Source organism: Oncorhynchus keta, chromosome 14, assembly GCF_023373465.1.
Source record: "Oncorhynchus keta strain PuntledgeMale-10-30-2019 chromosome 14, Oket_V2, whole genome shotgun sequence".
NCBI classification, from domain to species: domain Eukaryota; kingdom Metazoa; phylum Chordata; class Actinopteri; order Salmoniformes; family Salmonidae; genus Oncorhynchus; species Oncorhynchus keta.
This window is the reverse complement of record NC_068434.1, coordinates 30,016,980-30,038,430: the sequence shown is the minus strand read 5'-3', so window position 1 is coordinate 30,038,430 and position 21,451 is coordinate 30,016,980. Positions and strand designations below refer to the sequence as shown.

At 42.6% G+C, this 21,451-nt stretch overlaps 2 protein-coding genes across 2 annotated transcripts; one reads left to right on the top strand and one right to left on the bottom strand.

Annotated features, from left to right (window-relative positions):
* The first annotated feature begins 411 nt into the window (after nt 1–411).
* LOC118393179 (stanniocalcin-like) lies at nt 412–8,282 on the top strand. The gene is made up of 4 exons (XM_035785586.2): nt 412–711; nt 3,579–3,721; nt 3,838–4,049; nt 4,799–8,282. Exons 1-4 carry the CDS (start codon nt 597–599, stop codon nt 5,088–5,090), a joined length of 762 nt encoding a protein of 253 aa, XP_035641479.1. The 5' UTR covers nt 412–596; the 3' UTR covers nt 5,091–8,282.
* An 8,851-nt stretch (nt 8,283–17,133) lies between these two features.
* Nucleotides 17,134–20,651, bottom strand: LOC127907259 (uncharacterized). The gene is made up of 2 exons (XM_052461469.1): nt 20,468–20,651; nt 17,134–20,262 (listed from the first exon to the last, which is right to left on the bottom strand). The coding sequence occupies exon 2, from the start codon at nt 18,364–18,366 to the stop codon at nt 17,383–17,385; it is 984 nt and encodes a 327-aa protein (XP_052317429.1). The 5' UTR covers nt 18,367–20,262; nt 20,468–20,651; the 3' UTR covers nt 17,134–17,382.
* Between the last annotated feature and the right edge of the window lie 800 nt (nt 20,652–21,451).

Sequence of the window (21,451 nt, the reverse complement as noted above, 5' to 3'; positions counted from 1 at the left end):
AGACATATATTTCACTCTCACTGAAGTTTGCATATGGCGCATAGAAACATAACGAACAAATCAAGTGAAAATGTCACTTAACGGTTGTTTGAAGAGAACAGGTACACCAATTTCTGACTGTTTACTGAAAAAACTATAAGCTAATTGACTTTGACTTGAGATTGCAAAATGTACTACAGCTTCAGTGTTTTATCAACTCAAATAATAATTTATGTAGGCTATCATTGGCGCGAAATACCCAAGACCACATTGAATTTCAATGTACTGTAAAATTGTCAATCAATTAGGCGACGGGAGAGAGAGCATGGTCGTTGATGCTGTGTTTTGATTGGGCTAACCAGGAGACTCGTAATGTGCGGCAGTCCCATATAAACACGTGCAGACCAGCGCTCTATCGGTCATGCACGTCAAAGGAAATCAGTGTACGGTCCAGGGTAGAGGAATAGCCGCATTGGGTAGATGGTACCTACTTAGTGATATATTTACATTGTTGAAAACACGGCGCTGTACATCTTCAGAGCTGTATGAACTATTAATAAGATAAGCAAGAAACACTATTCCTTGTATTTTGTTAGATCATCAGTGATTATTGAACAATGCCTTTGATGACCGGACTTTTTCTTCTAATGGTGCTGATTGCATCTGCATATGAACTGGATCAGAACGAGTCGTATTCACCCAGAAGAGCACGATTTTCTGCAAATACCCCTTGTAAGTAATATTCTCTTACAATACAGCATGTTTTTGAGTGGATGCGGTGTTCGCACGGATTTGTATGGATTATTACTATTACATTGTATGCACAGTATGGGGGAATGTTTTCTATTACATGATATGCTGCTCTGTTTCCAAGTGAACGCCTTGATCGACAGACAACCGAATAGCTCCAACATAGGCTAGGCTACTCACTGTGCTCTACCGGTGTTTTACCGGCAAGTGATGAGCGTGAGCTTCGTGGTGACTGACACCTGTTTGTGAAAAAGCTGTAGCCTACCATCATGAGATGTTGAAACATGGTCTATGAACGAATGCTCTTTGAATTGATGGTCGTGTGGGTTGCTTAAACACGAGGTCACTGACCTGAGGATAGAACATCAGATTAATATTTATTTTAAAGGAGGCTGTAGGAATTAGTTGATACAGGGGAGCCCACTTGTACCCTGTGTGTGGGTAAATTCATCAATGTTTATTTATTTATGTCAGGTAGCCTATTCTACAAGTCATTTTTTAAATTTCTTAAATGCATTTATCTATAATGTTGTTCTACGCACTGTTTAAGCATTTTTTAACCACCAAATGATCTACAGGTGTTTCGAAACAACTATGGCCATCATATTTTAAATGTTGTGGTATTCTTCCAAGCAGTCACCAGTTTAAAGTATTGATAGAACTACAGTATTGCTGTAGGCCCCATAAAATACCGATTTGTGCGTGGTGGCATAGGCTACGCCACTGCACCCACCTGTAGCTACTGGCTACCGGCGTCTTGACAGGAGGAATGAAGCGCCTAATACCGGAAGAAACGTGAATGGGGTAGAGCTTTCTCGGTGAACGCAAAGAGGGTGGAGACGTTAGAGTTTCTTTGGGGAAAGAATGCTGGCCATTGGCCAGGGATGATATCCAGATTCGAAGACTCATAGGGCACAAGGTTTCGCGTGACGTGCGTCCCTACTTACTCAATCAGTAGGCTTTATGTCCCTTTTCAATGGTTTGCCAACTGTAACTGCCAATCGTATTCCCGTGCGATTAATAAAGTGAAAATAACATCTTTCCACCGAGCACTGCCCCTAAAAAGAGGAAAGCTATTGTATAGCAAGAAAAAAACGAATTCATGGCCTAGGTCTACATCGGATTGGGCTATCTATTCAACTCCATGCATAACATTATGCTTAAATTGGTTGCCAGAGGGATGGATTAAATGTTCATGCACTCTATTTCCGAAATGTGTATGATATATGAAAAAGTTGCTTGCCCAAAGAAAGCCAGGCCCATGTTAGGAAATATGGGTATGATTGAGGTGTTATCTCTGTGATCTCCTTAAGTCATTATTGTTATTTCAGTTAAACCAATGCATTGGTTACCTCAGACTAAGTATCTGCTGCATGGGCCTCCGTGGTCCTGCCAGTAAGAGATGCTGAAGGAGTGTGTATCTGTTGAAATCTATTTTATTTATTTATTAATTCTCACATGACCTGAGCGATACAGTGGTGGGACAGTTTGATTAGTGATTCACTGGCTTGACAGCCATTTCGATTCATCACAGATTGGCTAGTTCATTAGGGAGGGGGGCAAAAATGTTAAATGAGTGACAGTGCATCCGTCTGTGGCATACAGTACATCAGCTCATTGTTACAATTGCTGTATGCTTCTTACCATGAACTTGTCCCAGTCTTACTAAATGGACAAAAGAGGCATTCATTGGAAGACATTTAGGGGTTTTCTGGTTACTTTATATCTTTACCTCTTGTCAGAATAGTTTACACAGCTGTGTATGTCAGCTTGCTCTTTAATATTAAGTCTGAGGCAATATTTATGTGAAACATGAACATTAGGTCTATTTATGAGAATTGAGGCAGTGACCCAAGCCAGGGTACATGACTGTTCTTTTAAGTGTGCACAGTCCATGGTGATGAGTGTCAGAGGTGGTTTGGCACGCCTTCCAAATGCTGCATGTTATTGTCTTGTCGCATGTGAGGGTAATGGAAACAAGGGGTCTGGTGCCAAAAGGGACAGACAGCGGAACCTGATCCTGAAGTGTGTGTGTGTGTGTGTGTGTGTGTGTGTGTGTGTGTGTGTGTGTGTGTGTGTGTGTGTGTGTGTGTGTGTGTGTGTGTGTGTGTGTGTGTGTGTGTGTGTGTGTGTGTGTGTGTGTGTGTGTGTGTGTGTGTGTGTGTGTGTGTGTGTGTGTGTGTGTGTGTGTGTGTGTGTGTGTGTGTGTGTGTGTGTGTGTGTGTGTGTGTGTGTGTGTGTGTGTGTGTGTGTGTGTGTGTGTGTGTGTGTGTGTGTGTGTGTGTGTGTGTGTGTGTGTGTGTGTGTGTGTGTGTGTGTGTGTGTGTGTGTGTGTGTGTGTGTGTGTGTGTGTGTGTGTGTGTGTGTGTGTGTGTGTGTGTGTGTGTGTGTGTGTGTGTGTGTGTGTGTGTGTGTGTGTGTGTGTGTGTGTGTGTGTGTGTGTGTGTGTGTGTGTGTGTGTGTGTGTGTGTGTGTGTGTGTGTGTGTGTGTGTGTGTGTGTGTGTGTGTGTGTGTGTGTGTGTGTGTGTGTGTGTGTGTGTGTGTGTGTGTGTGTGTGTGTGTGTGTGTGTAGAATATTCATGAAATGTTTTGCCAGGAAGTGGAAATGTAATTATGGTAAATTGTGTCCCAGTCTTAAAAAGTTGAAGGTGTCCAATGAGCAGTCAAGTTGTAATTTGTCTGAATAGTTATGATCGCAGCATTGAATCAACTTTGCATGTAAATTATCATCAAATCCCTTAATTGTTTGGTTCCCAATCAAAACAGACTGGTTATCTTTCCATTATTATTGAGAGCTATATGATAGCCTGCCCCCTGCTTATGGTCCCTTCCCTCTCTGAGTCTACAGCTGACGTGGCACGCTGTCTGAACAGTGCCCTCCAAGTAGGCTGTGGAGCCTTCGCATGTCTGGAGAACTCCACGTGTGACACAGATGGCATGCACGACATCTGCAAGTCCTTTCTGTACAGTGCAGCTAAATTTGACACTCAGGTATGGTAATTCTTTCTCTTTTCAAATCTGACAGTATGTCGCAGTAGATTAAACCTGTTAACTGAAGTTAAGTAATGTTTTTTGATATGACTGTGATATTATGTGGTTTTGTGCAGGGTAAAGCCTTTGTGAAAGAGAGCCTCAAGTGCATTGCTAACGGCATCACCTCCAAGGTGTTCCTCACCATCCGCCGCTGCTCCACCTTCCAAAGAATGACCTCAGAAGTTCAGGAGGAGTGCTACAGCAAGCTGGATATCTGCACTATCGCCCGCACCAATCCAGATGCTATTGGAGAGGTGGCTCAGCTCCCAAGCCACTTCCCCAACAGGTGAGTTCCTAGAAAACCTAGGTCAAAGGGCTTCCATTTCTGTTTTTTTTTTACTTTATCTTAGTACAACAAAATCTATGTATTTGGTACACTAACTCTACTGAAGGAAATACATTTCACTGGGCTCCTAAGACATTTTGATAAAATTGTAAAAAAAAGGGAAAAAAAGCCTTCCATGAGCTAACACTCGCACTTTTTTACCCCCTTATTAGCACTGACTTTGCTTTTAGCTAATTTATTGAGGAAAAATGGGCTTACTATGACTGATACAAGTGTGGTTGCCCCAGCTAGCTATGTTAAGATGAACGCACTAACTGTAAGAGTGTCTTCTAAATGACTCAAATTCTGCACTATGTAGAAATCGCTCCGCCATTTCCTGGTTGCTAAAATTGTAATAGTTGGCCTAAATATACTTTAAGTGACATAACAAGCAAGTATATTGTAGATTGTACCATCTAAATCACTGTGAAATATATTTTCCATAACCCAAAATATTGCATATTGAGCTGTTTGAAGCTGGTATACAAAACCGAAAGTAAAAGACAAAAACTAAATTTAAAAATGGGAAGCAGAGAAATAGTGCACATAGAACTGATCTACCGCTTCTTAGACTTGCTTTCAATGAGAATGACTGATGTACAACTCACATTTCTATGTGAATTTTGTCGGTTGCCGAAAAAGTTGCAGCTTTAAAATAAAAAACGTAAATAACAGCAACAAAAATACATGAATGCTGCATCCTTTTGCAGGTTTTACGGTAAGCTCCTCCAGAGCCTGATGAACTGTGATGAGGAGACTGTGGACCTGCTGAGGGCCAGTATGGTGTCCAGACTTGGCCCAGAGATGACCATTCTCTTCCAGCTTCTGCAGAACAAACCCTGCCCCTCAGTTGCTGCTGCTGCCGTTCCAACTGGAGTGGAGGGCCGAAGGAGCTCACGGTTGTCAATGGGCCCACACATGTATAAGATCCAGCCTGGTCTACGCAACAGAGACTCTGCCAGCCATTTTAGCAAGAAGCGTGCCACTGGTGACAGCTCCTAACTCCCACTCAGATCCAGAAACTACACACACCCCTCAAAAACACAAGCCAACAGTGGTCTCTTCCCTTGGGTATTTAAGAATCATTCCTCTCCAGACTGGAAAATAACATGCACCTCTAAGAGAATATCCCATGTGTTTCAAGTATATTTTATATCAGAGTTTGAGTGTGAGAGATACTGTACCTAAGGTTTGAGAGGATCCCCTCCCCTAAACTATTTCCCAACTCTATCAATTACCAAGTTCATTGAACATGTTGTATTGTATTCTATTGTATCTCCACAACTTGGCCCTGTCCATTCCTGTTCACTCCCCACACTTGATATGAATTATTTGAGAGCCTAGTGGGATGATGTCCCTTTAAGTTTTCTGTCTAGGATTTCAAGCACAAACTTGCAGGTATGGTTCATATCTATAGAGCACAAATGTTTTTTTTAAAATGGGTTGCAGAATACAAATGTGTATCCATTAATATAATATCAATTGATATGTCATCAATATCTTCATCAATAGATAATTAAATGTGATACTATTAGTTAATTACTAAATGTTTCATACAGTAAATGTGAGATATTTCCATATTATGATGAGACCATTAAAATAGGTAAGCATGTGCTATAGAAATCAGTGTCACATAGTCACTGACACAAACAGGATTCTTTTATTTATTGAGTTATTAGTCTCTGATGGCAACAGCCAGATCTGGAGAGAGGCATGTCCCTCAGATGAGAGCTATCCTAATAAACTTTGCACAGGAAGTTACCTTAACTTGAAACCACCCGGAATGCCATGTAGCTAACTCATATACCAGAGAATATAACATTGTTTAGATACCATTACATCTCTTCTGTCCTGAAACACTCAGTTCACAGTAAGTGTGTACCAGCAGTGTAACTTATGAGCAGGTGACCACCTGAGATTGATAGAGGCCACCCCATTCGATGAACAACATTCTCCCTGATGAATATGACATGGAGGGTTTGGATCATACACACTGACTTCCAGTGTTGATAATGACTATTTAAAAGCCTTGTTGGTATAATATTGATATTTATTTTCCTACTATATTATTTAACTTGTTATTTTATGATGTTGCTGTAGTTTTAGTTAGGTTACAGATGTACAATTTTAATGTGCAGTTTGGTCATAGCTTCTATTTCAGTGGGGGCTCATGATCAAATACTATAGGATCTGCCACTCTCTACATTGTCCTCTCTGTTGACTGAATAGGACCCATGTTATGACTCTGTGCTGGACATAGGGGAACAAGTTGGTCATTCAAGTCAGGTGATCTTCTTTATGAGTGTTACATGGGACTGTCACTTAAACAACCCATGTTGCAAACATGGTCACTTATGTACTGGTGCAAGGGGACTCTGTTGGGAATGTGTGTGTATTTTCCAAGCACGATTGATTATGTTATGAAGGTAGAGAGAAATTGTGGTCAAACCATTCATTGTACATTTAACAGCTAAACTTGAAGACTGAACTGCAAAGCTTTTGCTGGATATATCCTTAATATCATGCAAAATAATGTTTCTCTCAGAAAGGTTATCCTGGTGACATTACTCCATAAGTGCTTCAACAAAGGGAGGTTAATTCAAGAGACTTTTCACACATGCCTGGATGAAGGCGATGTGCACAAGGGGAAAATAATGTTAGAGAGATCTGGTGGTTTTACAATACCAAATCATTTGAAATGTTAAGAACTCACAAACCTATGCAATAATCTCTCATATGGAGGATTCACAATAACACACAACCTTGCCCTTTGTCACAAACAGTGCCAGCTGATGCTGAATGAATGTGGCAGCAGCTCATTTGCTCCCATACTCATAGTGAAGTATGCAGGCAATGCAATGTGCCCCTAGACTCCCCCTTTCTGTTTCTGTGTTTGTTGATGTGGTTTATGTTGTATTGTTTTTTGTTTTGTCTTTTTCTTGGGATATAATAATATCTTGCTTTTAGTAGCAATATAGTGTATATTAAAAAGAAAAAGTAAGGAAAAAATCACTCAAATGTTAAGACTGTATTAGCAATGTAGTGTATCTTACTACTAATGTTACATATGCACTTTGCATCTCTTATGACCACTATAAAGGGGCATTGAAACATTCATCACTTGCGATGGGTTGGGACTACTTCCTTCCTATACTGTTAATACATGTATTCCTGTGTCTGTAATAGCTGGACAAAATCCAAAACATTTGCTGCTAAACAATAGCTTACTCCCCTGTATGATAGGTTATCATTTTACATTTACTTGGATATCTATGGTGAAAACACATTCACAGACCCTGGCATCAATCTGTATAGTTGCATTTTACCATTTTCATTCAGTTTGGTACTTCTTCTGGAATTTGTACATTTATTTGAATGTTGCTTGCAGTGAACATATTTGACAATAGTATTCTGTTTATTTCCTCTCCCTTGAGACTATGCTTATAAATCCAAAATCTGGGTAACTTTAGAGAATGTATCTTATATTGAATGTTTGTTCTGGTGAGGATGTGCCCAAACCTAGATGGTTCATTGACATATTTTAGAATGTGTGTTTAGTTAAAGGTGCATAGTGTATGAAAGTCTGTAATAGGCAAATATGAGAATTAAATTAACAGACTTACAAGTCATATTTTGTTCTTTCGAGACATTCTGTTTTATTCATTAGGCTATTTGTTGCAAGACAAGAATAGGGTGCATTTTGGTGGTAGGCCTACTGGATTATTAGCTAAATCTATCCTTAGGGAAATCAGTGAAATTGGCAGCAGCGTTTTCTGTTGATACACCATATGTTTATGGCAGGCTGGGGACTGGGCTCCCTGAACTCTGGAACTCCATGGTACTCTTTCCCCTCAAGACTTGAAATCAATTTGCCAGAATTAAAACTACTTGGGTGATCAGTAAGAGTGAAATCTTAATCGTAGTGACAGTTACTTTACTTTCAAATTCATAGATGAAAGTTATCAGTAAGCCATTTGAGGAGATTACTTGCTGAAGTTCCGAATACAGTAGCTATGTTAAGCATGATTGATCCTTGTGAATCACTTGCACTTTAATACATACCCATCTACATATATACCCATTATGTATACATGGATGTATGGCTTTTTTCTCTGTGCTAAAAATTATGAAAGATACAAATGCATCAACTGTGTATCTTTGCTGATTAGAAATAAACTATTATCATATCTGGCATATGGTATCACATGTGTTGACTGCTTTCATTTGACTAACATGTAAAACTGGTACTGTTAACACATACCGTACATCTAAACTTCAAATCTGAAAACAAAGTGCAAGTATTAGCAATTATGAATATCTATAATGAATTGTACCCATGAAGTAGAAAACAAGGACTAACAGAGCACATCCTTATGAAAATGTACTTTCTTAAACTTGAGCACAAACGAGCTGAAACTGCAAAGTGCCTGTATCATTGGAGTGCCCCAGGAAAAGAGAGAGCGGTACACGAGTGGCTGCATGGCCGCTATCTCAGTCAGAGGCAAATATAATTTCATGCCAATTTGGAAGAGTCCTGTAGGGCTTTCTCATCAGCAGCACTCCAGTCCCAGGGATAGGTGATGCAGCTGCTCTGCATAGAGTGATTCCAACATGTTCTGCTTTTAAAGAGACACTCGCATGCAAGTCATCATCCCATTATCTTACACAGTGCAAGGCACTAGCCCCTTTTATTATTAGTATAGATTTGTAATATCCTTAAAATAATCCCAGTGCAAGGCAGGACCACTCTCTGGAAGAAAAATGTGCTTCTCCATTAGTCCTCTATGATTACAACGGTATGTGTTTGCTAGGAGACAAACAGGAGAGGTTTTCTGGTGGGTTTGAATCTGGTCACAAGGGGGCATTCTCTTCACTGGAGAAAAATATATAGTGGACATAAAGCACATGCGCTTTGTGAGATGAGTGGGAATACTGCACTTGCTTCATAAAGCCAGGGATCATGTTCAGAAGTGCAAGTCTTCGGCACCATGCTTTTACACATAAACTCAGCAAAAAAAGAAACATACTCTTTCAGGACCCTGCCTTTCAAAGATAATTAATAAAAATCCAAATAACTTCACAGATCTTCATTGTAAAGGGTTTAAACACTGTTTCCCCTGCTTGTTCAATGAACCATAAACAATTAATGAACATGCACCTGTGGAACGGTCGTTAAGACACCAACAGCTGACAGACGGTAGGCAATTAAAGTCACAGTTATGAAAACTTAGGACACTAAAGAGGCCTTTCTACTGACTCTGAAAACACCAAAAGAAAGATGCCCAGGGTCCCTGCTCATCTGCGTGAACGTGCCTTAGGCATGCTGCAAGGAGGCATGAGGACTGCAGATGTGGCCAGGGCAATAAATTGCAATGTCCGTACTGTGAGGCACCTAAGACAGCACTACAGGGAGACAGGACGGACAGCTGATCGTCCTCGTAGTGGCAGACCACTTGTAACAACACCTGCACAGGATCAGTACACCCGAACATCACATCTGTGGGACAGGTACAGGATGGCAACAACAACTGCCCGAATTAGACCAGGACTGCACAATCCCTCCGACAGTGCTAAGACTGTCCGCAACAGGCTGAGAGAGGCGGGACTGAGGGCTTGTAGGCCTGTTGTAAGGCAGGTCCTCACCAGACATCACCGGCAACAACGTCGCCTATGGGCACAAAAAGTGCTCTTCACTGACGAGTCGCAGTTTTGTCTCACATGGGGTGATGGTCGGATTTGCGTTTATGTTCGAAGGAATGAGTGTTACATCGAGGCCTGTATTCTGGAGCGGGATTTATTTTGGAGGTGTAGGTTCCATCAATGTCTTGGGCGGTGTGTCACAGCATCATCGGACTGAGCTTGTTGTCATTGCAGGCAATCTCAAAGCTGTGCGTGACAGGGAAGACATACACCTACCTCATATGGTACCCTTCCTGCATCCTGACATGACCCTCCAGCATGACAATGTACCAGCCATAGTGCTCGTTCTGTGCGTGATTTCCTGCAAGACAGGAATGTCAGTGTTCTGCCATGGCCAACGAAGAGCCCGGATCTCAATCCCATTGAGCACTTCTGGGACCTGTTGGTCAGGCGGGTGAGGGCTAAGGTCATTCCCCCCAGAAATGTTCTTGGACATGCAGGTGCCTTGTTGGAAGAGTGGGGTAACATCTCACAGCAAGAACTGGCAAATCTGGTGCAGTCCATGAGGAGGAGATGCACTGCAGTACTTAATGCAACTGGTGGCCACACCAGATACTGACTGTTACTTTTGATGTTGACCCCCCTCCCCTTTCTTCAGGGACACATTATTCCATTTCTGTTAGTCTCATGTCTGTGGAACTTGTTCAGTTTATGTCTCAGTTGATGAATCTTGTTATGTTCATACAAATATTTGCACATGTTAAGTTTGCTGAAAATAAACGCAGTTGACAGTGAGAGGATATCTCTTTTTTTGCTGAGTTTATGTTGTACAAAGAAGACATAGATCATCTATCTCTACCCTCTTGCAGCGCATCCAATCTTTTCTCCCAAAATATCTCTTGTACGATATTACATGTAATAATTCTTCATTAACATCATTAGGCTGGCCACTATACGTCCAAAATACATGTACACTGGCTGTCCACAATGTGATTAGACCATTGAACAATGCTCTATTATAAATGCGGTAAGAAGATCATACCTCTCCCTATGCATTATATATTCATTATGTCTTTCTCTTTCCCATAAAACTTGTGACATATTCATTGGCAGCGTGACAAATCAGATGTGCAGTGAAATGTGGTGTGACTGAGGAGAGCAGTGGAGAATTAAATCCAACAGGCAATCTCTCCACAATCCCTTCATTTGACTGGGGAAATACCCAGGGACGAGAAAGCGAATGCGATTGAATTGAACTAAAGATAGATACACAGAAAGCGGATGTAGGAAAGTGTGCTATAATTGAGTGATCATATATGCCTTACACCAAACTTCGGTCCCAATTCATTTATCAATGGCTAGCTATACATTGCCTAGTGAAAGTCTACACCCCCTTTCTAAATCTAGAAAGGGATTATAATTTCCTACAGATATACATAACCTGCTCCATATTTCCAAAGTAAAATAAATATAGAAAATGTTCTAAATTAATAAAAAACTAAAAAAGAAGTCTTGATTGCATATGTCTTCACACCCCAGAGTTAATAACTTGGTGGAAGCACCTTTGGCAGCAATTACAGCTGTAATTAATTTTGAATAAGATTCTACCAACTCTGCACAACTCTTAGGGGAACATAATTGCTCAAGCTCAGTTTATTTGGTTCGGAATCATTAAGGGACAGCAATATTCAAACCTTGTCTCTGATTTTCAATCCATTTTAATGTCAGGACTGAGACTGAACCCCTCGGGAAAACTCAATTCCTCTTGGAAAAACATTCAGATGTTTTTTAATATTATTTGTGTAATTGTCCCGCCAAAATATTAAACTCTATTCAAGGGTCATGTATTCAGAAGACTGAGGCAGGATTTCCTCTAGCTTTTTACCTGGGCTTGGCTCCTTTCATATTATTTTTATCCTGACGAACTCCCCAGCCCCTGTCGGTGACAAACATACAACAGGATGCTGCCACCACAATACTTGAAAATGCAAAGGGATCAACAACATTGCATTCACTCCACATTACTGGCCTGTTTAACAAAGTGAAAAGAAAGAAGGCTGTGTTAAAAAAAAAAATCAAATCATCATTATCTTTGCAAAAAGGCCCTTAAGAAATACTGCAAGGCAATATTGGGCTTGCAAACTATTACAGACTACAAAGGGAAGCACAACCGAAAGCTGCACAGTGACACAAGCCTGCCAGATGAGCTGAATAACTTCTATGCTCGCTTCGAGGTAAGCAACACTGAAACATGCATGAGAGCATCAGCTGGTCCGGATGACTGTGTGGTCACACTCTCCACAGCTGATGTGAGTAAGATCTTTAAACAGGTCAACATTCACAAGGCCGCTGGGCTAGATGGATTACCAGGACGTTAAGTCCGAGCATGCGCTGACCAAAGTGTCTTCACTGACATTTTCAACCTCTCCCTGACTGAGTCTGTAATACCAACATGTTTCAAGAAGATCACCATTGTCCCTGTGGCTAAGATCACCATTGTCCCTGTGGCTAAGAACACTAAGGTAACCTGCCTAAATGACTACCGACTCCTAGCACTCACATCTGTAGCCATGAAATGCTTTGAACGGGTGGTCATGGCCCACATCAACACCATTATCCTAGAAACCTTAGACCCATTCCAATTTGCATACCGCACCAACAGATCCACAGATGATGCAATCTCTATTGCACTCCACACTGCCCTTTCTCACCTGGACAAATGGAACACCTATGTGAGAATGCTATTCATTGACTACAGCTCAGCGTTCAACACCATAGTGCCCTCAAAGCTCATCACTAAGCTATGGACCCTGGGACTAAACACCTCCCTCTGCAACTGGATCCTAGACTTCCTGATGGGCCGCCCCTAGGTGGTAAGGGTAGGTAACAACACATCCGCCTCGCTGATCCTCAACACGGGGGCCCCTCAGGGGTGTGTGCTCAGTCCCCTCCTGTATTCCCTGTTCACTCATGACTGCAATGCCAGGCACAACTACAACACCATCCTTAAGTTTGCCGATGACACAACAGTGGAAGGCCTGATCACCGACAATGATGAGACAGCCTGTAGGGAGGAGGTCAGAGACCTGACCTAGGTTTCAAGGACAACAACCTCTCCCTCAATGTAATCAAGACCAATGAGATGGTTGTGGACTACAGGAAAAGGAGGACCAAGCACTAACCATTCTTATCGACATGGTTGTAGCGGAGCAGGTTCAGAGCTTCAAGTTCCTTGGAGTCCACATCACCAACAAACTAACATAGTCCAAGCACATCAAGACAGTCATGAAGAGGGCACGACAAAACCTATTCCCCCTCAGGACACTGAAAATAATTGGCATGGGTCCTCAGATCCTCAAAAGGTTTTACATCTGCACCATCGAGATGGGTTGCATCACTGCCTGGTATGCCAAATGCTCGGCCTCCGTCCGCAAGGCACTACAGAGGGTAATGCGTACAGCCCAGTACAACACTGGGGTCAAGCTTCCTGCCATCCAGGACCTCTATACCAGGCGGTGTCAGAGGAATGCCCTAAAAATTGTCAAAGACTCCAGCCATCCTAGTCAGAGACTGTTCTCTCTGCTACCGTACGGCAAGCGGTACCGGTAAGTTTAGGTCCAAGAGGCTTCTAAACAGCTTCTACCCCCAAGCCATAAGACTCCTGAATAGCTAATCAAATGGCTACCCAGGCTATTTGCACCGCCCTACGCTGCTGCTACTCTCTGTAATTATCTCTGCATAGCCACTTTAATAACCCTACCTGCATGTACATATTACCTCAATTACCTCGACACCGGTGCTACCGCACATTGACACATTGACTCTGAACCGGTACCCCCTGTATATAGCCCCGCTATTGTTATTTACTGCTGCTCGTAAAAACATTTTTTTCTTATCTCTTACTTTTTGGGGGGTATTTTCTTAAAACTGCATTGTTGGTTAAGGGCTTGTAAGTAAGCATTTCACTGTAAGGCGTACGTACACCTGTTGTATTCGGCGCATGTGACGAATACAATTTGATTTGATTTGAATATTGCAAATAAATTAACTTTTTGGACAATTACACAAAGTGTATTGCCAAAGACACACCAGAGGTGTTGAGTGTTCCTGAGGAGTCCACTCTCAGACCTGACTTAAATCTGCTTGAAAATCAGAGACAAGGTGTCACGTTCTGACCTTAGTTCAGGACGTGAGTTGGGTGGGTTGTCTATGTTTGTTTTTCTATGAGTTGGTATTTCTGTGTTTGGCCTGGTATGGTTCTCAATCAGAGGCAGCTGTCAATCGTTGTCCCTAATTGATACTTAGGCAGCCTGTTTTAACCCTTGATTTGTGGGTGATTATTTTCTGTGTCTGTGTGTTCCACACGGAACTGTTTCGTTTTTTGTTATTTCACTGTTATTTTTCTGTGTTCTATTAAAAGTATCATGAACACTTACCACGCTGCGCATTGTTCCTCTGATCCTTCTTACTACTCCTCGTCAGAGGAGGAAGAAGACCGTTACACAAGGTTTGGATATTGGTGTGAAATGATTCCCAACCAAATTTACTGAGATTTAGCAGTTTTGACATAAACAATAGATATATACTACCGGTCAAAGGTTTGGTGTCACTTAGAAATGTCCATGTTCTTGAAAGAAAAGCACATTTTTTGTCCATTAAAATAACATCAAATTGATCAGAAATACAGTGTAGACATTGTTAATGTTGTAAATGACTATTGTAGCTGGAAATATCTACATAGGAGTACAGAGGCCAATTATCAGCAACCATCACTCCTGTGTTCCAATGGCACGTTGTGTTAGCTAATCCAAGTATATCATTTTGAAAGGCTAATTGATCACTAGAAAACCCTTTTGCAATTATGTTAGCACAGCTGGAAACTGTTGTCCTGATTAATAAAGCAATAAAACTGACTTTCTTTAGACTAGTTGAGTTTCTGGAGCATCAGCATTTGTGGGTTCGATGACAGGCTCAAATTGACCAGAAACAAAGTACTTTCAAAGTACTTTCTTCTGAAACTCATCAGTCTATTCTTTTTCAGAGAAATGAAGGCTATTCCACGCGAGAAATTGCCAAGAAACTGAAGATCTCGTACAACGCTGTGTACTACTCCCTTCACAGAACAGCGCAAACTGGCCCTAACCAGAATAGATAAAGGGAGTTGGAGGCCCCGGTGCACAACTGAGCAAGAGGACAAGTACATTAGAGTGTCTAGTTTGAGAAACAGACACCTCACAATTTCTCAACTGGCAGCTTCATTAAATAGTACCTGCAAAACAACAGTCTCAATGTCAACAGTGAAGACTCCGGGATGCTGGCCTTCTAGGCATTACCCAAGCCCTTCTAGGCATTACCAAGACCCTTATCAAAACCTAGCTGGCTCAGTAACTACAAGATCAGTTGATTTCAGTTGGGAAAGCACACCGTTGTGTCTTTTACATCCACACAAGGATGAACCTGCCAGATATCTGGCCACTACCACCAGACGGGGGTGTTTTCCAAGCCTTGATTGAGACGTTGTACCAGAGTAGGCCTACTATCAGAGGAATAACATAAAATGGGCCACTAGTGGATTAATGTTATGGAAAACAGAAATGTTTTATGCTCTTTTAGTATTTATTTTAGGATCCATTGTTAGTACTATGTAACTGCCTCACACGTTAATAATGAAACGTGAAGTGTTGAAGATCTTTTTTATTATGTATGTCTGTCTAAATCCTTATTCTGGCAAGTATTTTCTGTCTGGACTAAATCAGTCCCCTCCAGACTATGTCAATAAAGGTCTGTATCAAAACTGAAGTCAAATACTTCCAAATACTTGAGGTGTGCTTGATTAAGCTTTCTGGATACAAAATGAAGCATCAAATCATGTTGTTGTCCCAAATGTGCAAACTGGTCCCACCCTGCACATTGGTCAAGCTTCATCAAGCAAACTATTAAAGTATTTGACATATGCACAGGTCTGCTGTACTCTCAAGAGAATTTGGAGACATACAGTTATATGCCAGTCTTGCAGAGACATCTAGTGGTTGGTTGCACAATTAATAATGAATCCAATTAGGATATTGTGTGGTAATGGCTACTTTCTGTTATACTTCAAATAAAAGTGTAACAGAAGTTACCTGGTAACCAAATGGTGTCTTTTGGTGCTTGATAAGTTATTATTGGGATATTCCTGTGTAATTACCATTTCACCATGTAAATTCCCAATAACTACCTGGAAATGTATCTACTATAAAATTGTGTTTCATAAAGTTAGTTTGGAGGTTAATCAAATGAACATGACATCAATCTCCAAGGAAGTGTCATTGAGCAAGACTGAGAAGAGACCGTTTTGGAGCAGAGGGGCACGTCCATATAAATTGCACCCATTTAAGCTTCTATATGCGGACAAGCTACAGACATAAATCTCCATAAGGGCTGGCTGCCTGTGTAGGGAGCCAGTAACAGATGCAGCTCAGGTGCAGAGTGCGTGGTGTATACAGTACACTGAGTGTAGGAGGTACCCTACAAGGGAAGGAGACCCAGGGTGAGTGACAGCACTTAAAGAGGTTTGGGCCAGGCCTGTTGAGACCTCTGCCTAGCAGCAATGGAGAGGAGTGACAGTTTCCTTGACAATAAGCAGATGCCTCTGTCCTCGATCCCCTCCCCCCTCCCCCAATGCGACAACAAGGTTCCCCAAAGCAAGTCTCAAAGGGTGACACCCAATCTAAAGATATACCCTTTATTCAAATTCCAACAACTGAATCTCAACCAAACCCTCTTTTACTTCTTTATAAAAAAAATGTGAAAATAGTAGTGTTTAAAACCTCTTAAGGATCGGACCCTTTCTTTTCAATTTTCGCCCCTAAATGACATACCCAAATCTAACTGCCTGTAGCTCAGGACCTGAAGCAAGGATATGCATATTATTGATACCATTTGAAAGGAAACACTTTGAAGTTTGTGTAAATGTGACATTAATGTAGGAGAACATAACACATTAGATCTGGTAAAGGATCATACAAACCAAAAACATGTATTCTCAACAACAACAAAAATAGTTCTATCATCTTTGAAATGCAAGAGAAAGGCCATACAGAGACAGCAGGGGTTCAAACTGTAGAACCCAGTTCCTACATTTGAATATAAAAATGGATTGTATCACACAAAACTATGCTACATTTTATCCCTGGGACCAGGGACCAAGACAAATCAGAGCAAGATTACTGAATGTAACTACATTTTTTACCTTCAAAGGTGAATGTATCAAACCAGTTGCCGTGATAAAAGTTGTTGTTGTTGTGCACTCTCCTCAAACAATAACATGGTATTTTTTCACTGTGATAGCTACTGTAAATTGGACAGTGTGTCACGGCTTTCTTCTGTTGAAGGAGAGGCGGACCAAAACGCAGCGTGGTTATTGTGATACATCTTTAATAAAGATGAAAATAGAACAATATACAAAAACAAGAATCGTGAAAAAACTAAAACAGCCCCCCCCCCCCCAAGGTGCGGACTCCGGCCGCAAAACCTGAACCTATTGGGGAGGGTCTGGGTGGGCATCTGTCCGCGGTGGCGGCTCTGGTGCTGGACGTGGCCCCCACTTCACCATAGTCTTAGCCCGCCCCATTGTCCGCTTCCGTGGCCTCCTAACCACGGCGACCCTTCTAAATCAACCCACTGGACGAGGGGCAGCTCGGGACAGAGGGGCAGCTCGGGACAGAGGGGCAGCTCGGGACAGATCCTGGCTGACTGGCGGCTCTGGCAGAACCTGGCTGACTGGCGGCACTGGAAGATCTTGGCTGACTGGCGGCACTGGCGGATCCTGGCAGACTGGCGGCTCCTTGCAGACTGGCGGCACTGGCGGATCCTTGCAGACTGGCGGATCCTTGCAAACTGGCGGCACTGGCAGATCCTTGCGGACTGGTGGCACTGGCGGATCCTTGCAGACTGGCGGCACTGGCGGCTCCTTGCAGACTGGCGGCACTGGTGGCTCAGGACTGATGGGAGACTCTGATGGCGCTGGGCAGACGGGTAGCTCAGGCGGTGCTGGAGAGGAGGAAGGCTCCGGTAACGCTGGACAGGCGGGAGACTCCGGCAGCGCTGGACAGGCGAGGCGCACTGTAGGCCTGGTGCGTGGTGCCGGCACTGGTGGTAATGGGCCGAGGACACGCACCTCAGGGCGAGTGCGGGGAGCTGCCACCGGAGGGCTGATGCGTGGAGGTGGTACCGAATAGACAGGACCGTGCAGGCGCACTGGAGCTCTTGAGCACCGAGCCTGCCCAACCTTACCTGGTTGAATGCTCCCGGTCACCCTGCCAGTGCGGCGAGGTGGAATAGCCCGCACTGGGCTATGCAGGCGAAGCAGGGACACCGTGCGCAAGGCTGGTGCCATGTAAGCCGGCCCAAGGAGACGCACTGGAGACCAGATTCGTAGAGCCGGCTTCATGGCACTTGGCTCGATGCTCACTCTAACCCGGCCGATACGCGGAGCTGGTATGTACCGCACCGGGCTATGCACCCGCACTGGGGACACCGTGCGCTCCACTGCATAACACGGTGCCGGTCTCTCTCGCCCTCCGGTAAGCACAGGAAGTTGGCGCAGGTCTCCTACCTGGCTTCGCCATACTTCCTGTGTGCCGCCCCCCCAAGACATTTTTGGGGCTGCCTCTCGGGCTTCCTTGCCAGCCGTGTTCCCTCATATCGCCGGCTCCTCTCTCCGGCTGCCTCTGCTCTCCTAGCAGCCTCCACCTGTTCCCATGGAAGGCGATCCTATCCCACCAGGATCTCCTCCCATGTGTAGCAACCCTTGCCGTCCAATACATCATCCCATGTCCATTCCTCCTTGCACTGCTCCTGCTTCCGCTGCCTGTCACCATGCCGCTTGGTCCTGTTGTGGTGGGTGATTCTGTCACGGCTTTCTTCTGTTGAAGGTGAGGCGGACCAAAACGCAGCGTGGTTATTTTGATACATCTTTAATAAAGATGAAAATAGAACAATATACAAAAACAAGAAACCTGAAAAACTGAAAACAGCCCTATCTGGTGTAACAAACACAAAGACAGGAACAATCATCCACAAAACCCAACACAAAACAGGCTACCTAAATATGGCTCCCAATCAGAGACAATGACTAACACCTGTCTCTGATTGAGAACCATATCAGGCCCAAACACAGAAACAGACAAACAAGACATCTAACATAGAATGCCCACTCAGATCACACCCTGACCAAACAAAACATAGAACATACAAAGCAAACTATGGTCAGGGTGTGACACAGTGTCGATAGATTAATAAGAATGTAAGCTTTCTGCCCATATAAGACATGTCTAGGTCCTGGAAAGTTTGCTGTTACTTACAATGTCATTCTAGTCACATTAGCAACAACCTTCCCGGTATAGGGACACCGATCCTGTAGATCCTTAATTAATGTAACAACAGTTAGGCGCAAGAATACATAGATATTGCTCCATCTGGTAAATGGCGAAGGAATAATTGCTACACAACAATCACACCACCTCACAGAGCCGAGGTCCAGCCAGCACACCGATCATCCCTGAAACCGTCAGCCATCAGCCTGGGAATCACACCCTGTCAGAGTCAACATCAGAATCCATACTATATGGGTTTACAGTGGGAAGAAAGCTTTGCCAATTTCCCACTTTAATGGATGAAGCTCTTAGGTGACAAATTGATCATGAGAGAGGGAGTTCTGCTTAAGTCAATGGAAGAAGAACCTAGCTCTCCTTTCTGCTCCCTGTTTTAGAGTATGATTAATTTGAGTATTTTGTGGTAAATGTAACTGTCTTCTTAGATTGTTTTGATCATGCAGACTGGGATATGTTCCGGGTAGCCTCTAAGAATAACATTGAGGAATACACAGATACGGTGACTGAGTTTATCAGGAAGTGTAAATGAGATGTTGTACCCACTGTGACTATTAAAACCTACTCTAACCAGAAACCGTGGATAGATGGCAGAATTTGTGCAAAACTGTAAGCGAGAACCATCGCATTTAACCATGGCAGGTGACTGGGAATATGGCCGAATACAAACAGTGTAGCTAAACAGGTAAAAGGTCAGTATAAAGACAAAGTGGAGTCGCAATTCAACGGCTCAGACACGAGATGTATGTGACAGGGTCAACAAGGACTGCAGGCTCTCCTCCGGAGCCAAAGTTGGGTCCTCAGAGCATGCGCAGGCCAGCTGGCTGGACAATTTATGGACATATTCTCTCCCTATCCCAGTCTGCTGTCCACATTAGCTTCAATATGTCCACCATTGTTCCTGTACCCAAGAAAGCAAAGATAACTGAACTAAATTACTAGTAACACTCACTTCTGTCATCATGGAGTGCTTTGACAGGCCTTTTATCCTGCACTACACAATAAGCAAGAGTTAGCTAGCTACGTTACTTCAGCAAATATCAGCAAGGCAGGCTTACAAAATTGTACATTCAATTTTGCAGTAAATGCTTTATCTGAATAGATTCTTTACATCCACTGTTTCACAAGACGACTGCCTGGTTTGATGGTTTTCTCAGGAGTCCCTAAAACATTAAACAACACGAATTACAATGTCATATTCATGTCAAAACACCCATAGGGCAAGCTAGCTAGATGGCTAATGTTAGCTCGTCAGCTAGCTTGCTGAATAGCAATTTTTGTAAATTAACTATGACAAAAAATATGCATGTTTGTCTCTCCATTAGCTAACATATTCATCTCAACTGTACAAGTTGTATAATTACTTACATTTCCTTCAATCCTAGTATATTTGTCAGCCATCTTTGCTGAAGAAAGTCTCCAGTGTTGGGTAGCAGAGTGTCAGATTAATCATGGGAACCACTCAATATGATTGGTCATCTCCCAGTTGCTTGTTATTTGAAAAAAAATAGGGCAATGCTGTTTTTCACCGCCTGCACAGCTCAACGGTCCCCCACCCACTATGCTCCTCACCACTTCCTTCCATTGAAAATGAAAGCAGTGCTTCACCGCGAGGTGCCACCCACTAGTGTACATGGGCCATTAGTCAGCTGATGAGCCAGGTCTCGCTCTTGATAAAGATCTTCTCAAGAGGTCTTGTTCTCCACTCTGTCTGCTGCTAAATTGTGCTCTGAGCAACTCTTTCCCTTATCCCAGCTCTGATGCACCTCAGCTCACCACTATCTCTGCCCCACAGGACTCACGCAAGCAGCCACACAGGGAATCCACATTCACAGGTTGGCTACCAAATAAATCCTCTAACTGAATGATTAAATTGATGACAGATTACGGACAAATGTATCTATTATATTATATATTGTATGTGGGCCTTATACTTCATTATAAATAAATGTATATTTTAATTATAGATGGAGCTTTTAAAAAACGTAATTATGTTTCAAAACAATCAGAAAGGCCAACCAATACTTTTCCGTTTTATAGAAATATAATTATAGAGATGTAATTGCATTGGTATTTTAGGTAAGCATAATATAAATATAAATACTTAACATACAATGCAATAGGCTATAGCTTTATCATGAAATATGTTAATATGTTAATACTTCAAGTCTAGAAGTGAATGGGCAAATTTGGTGCATTCACTGATAGTTATCTAAACTGCAATTCAGTTTGCACAAGTGGTGCTAGTATCTCCGTCGTATCGATGGCTGACAAGGTTAGATTGGAATCTGTTTTCCTATTTGATTAAAAGTTAAGAGGAAAAAATACACTTTGTCTACCAACTCGTTCCCC

Excerpts from the sequence above, each read along its gene's own strand:
- LOC118393179 (XM_035785586.2), top strand. The coding sequence starts at position 597 with ATGCCTTTGATGACCGGACTTTTTCTTCTAATGGTGCTGATTGCATCT. Across the intron at positions 712-3,578 it reads ATTTTCTGCAAATACCCCTT|CTGACGTGGCACGCTGTCTG; the intron begins GTAAGTAATATT and ends CTGAGTCTACAG. Across the intron at positions 3,722-3,837 it reads CAGCTAAATTTGACACTCAG|GGTAAAGCCTTTGTGAAAGA; the intron begins GTATGGTAATTC and ends GGTTTTGTGCAG.
- LOC127907259 (XM_052461469.1), bottom strand. The coding sequence starts at position 18,366 with ATGTCTTGGGGGGGCGGCACACAGGAAGTATGGCGAAGCCAGGTAGGA.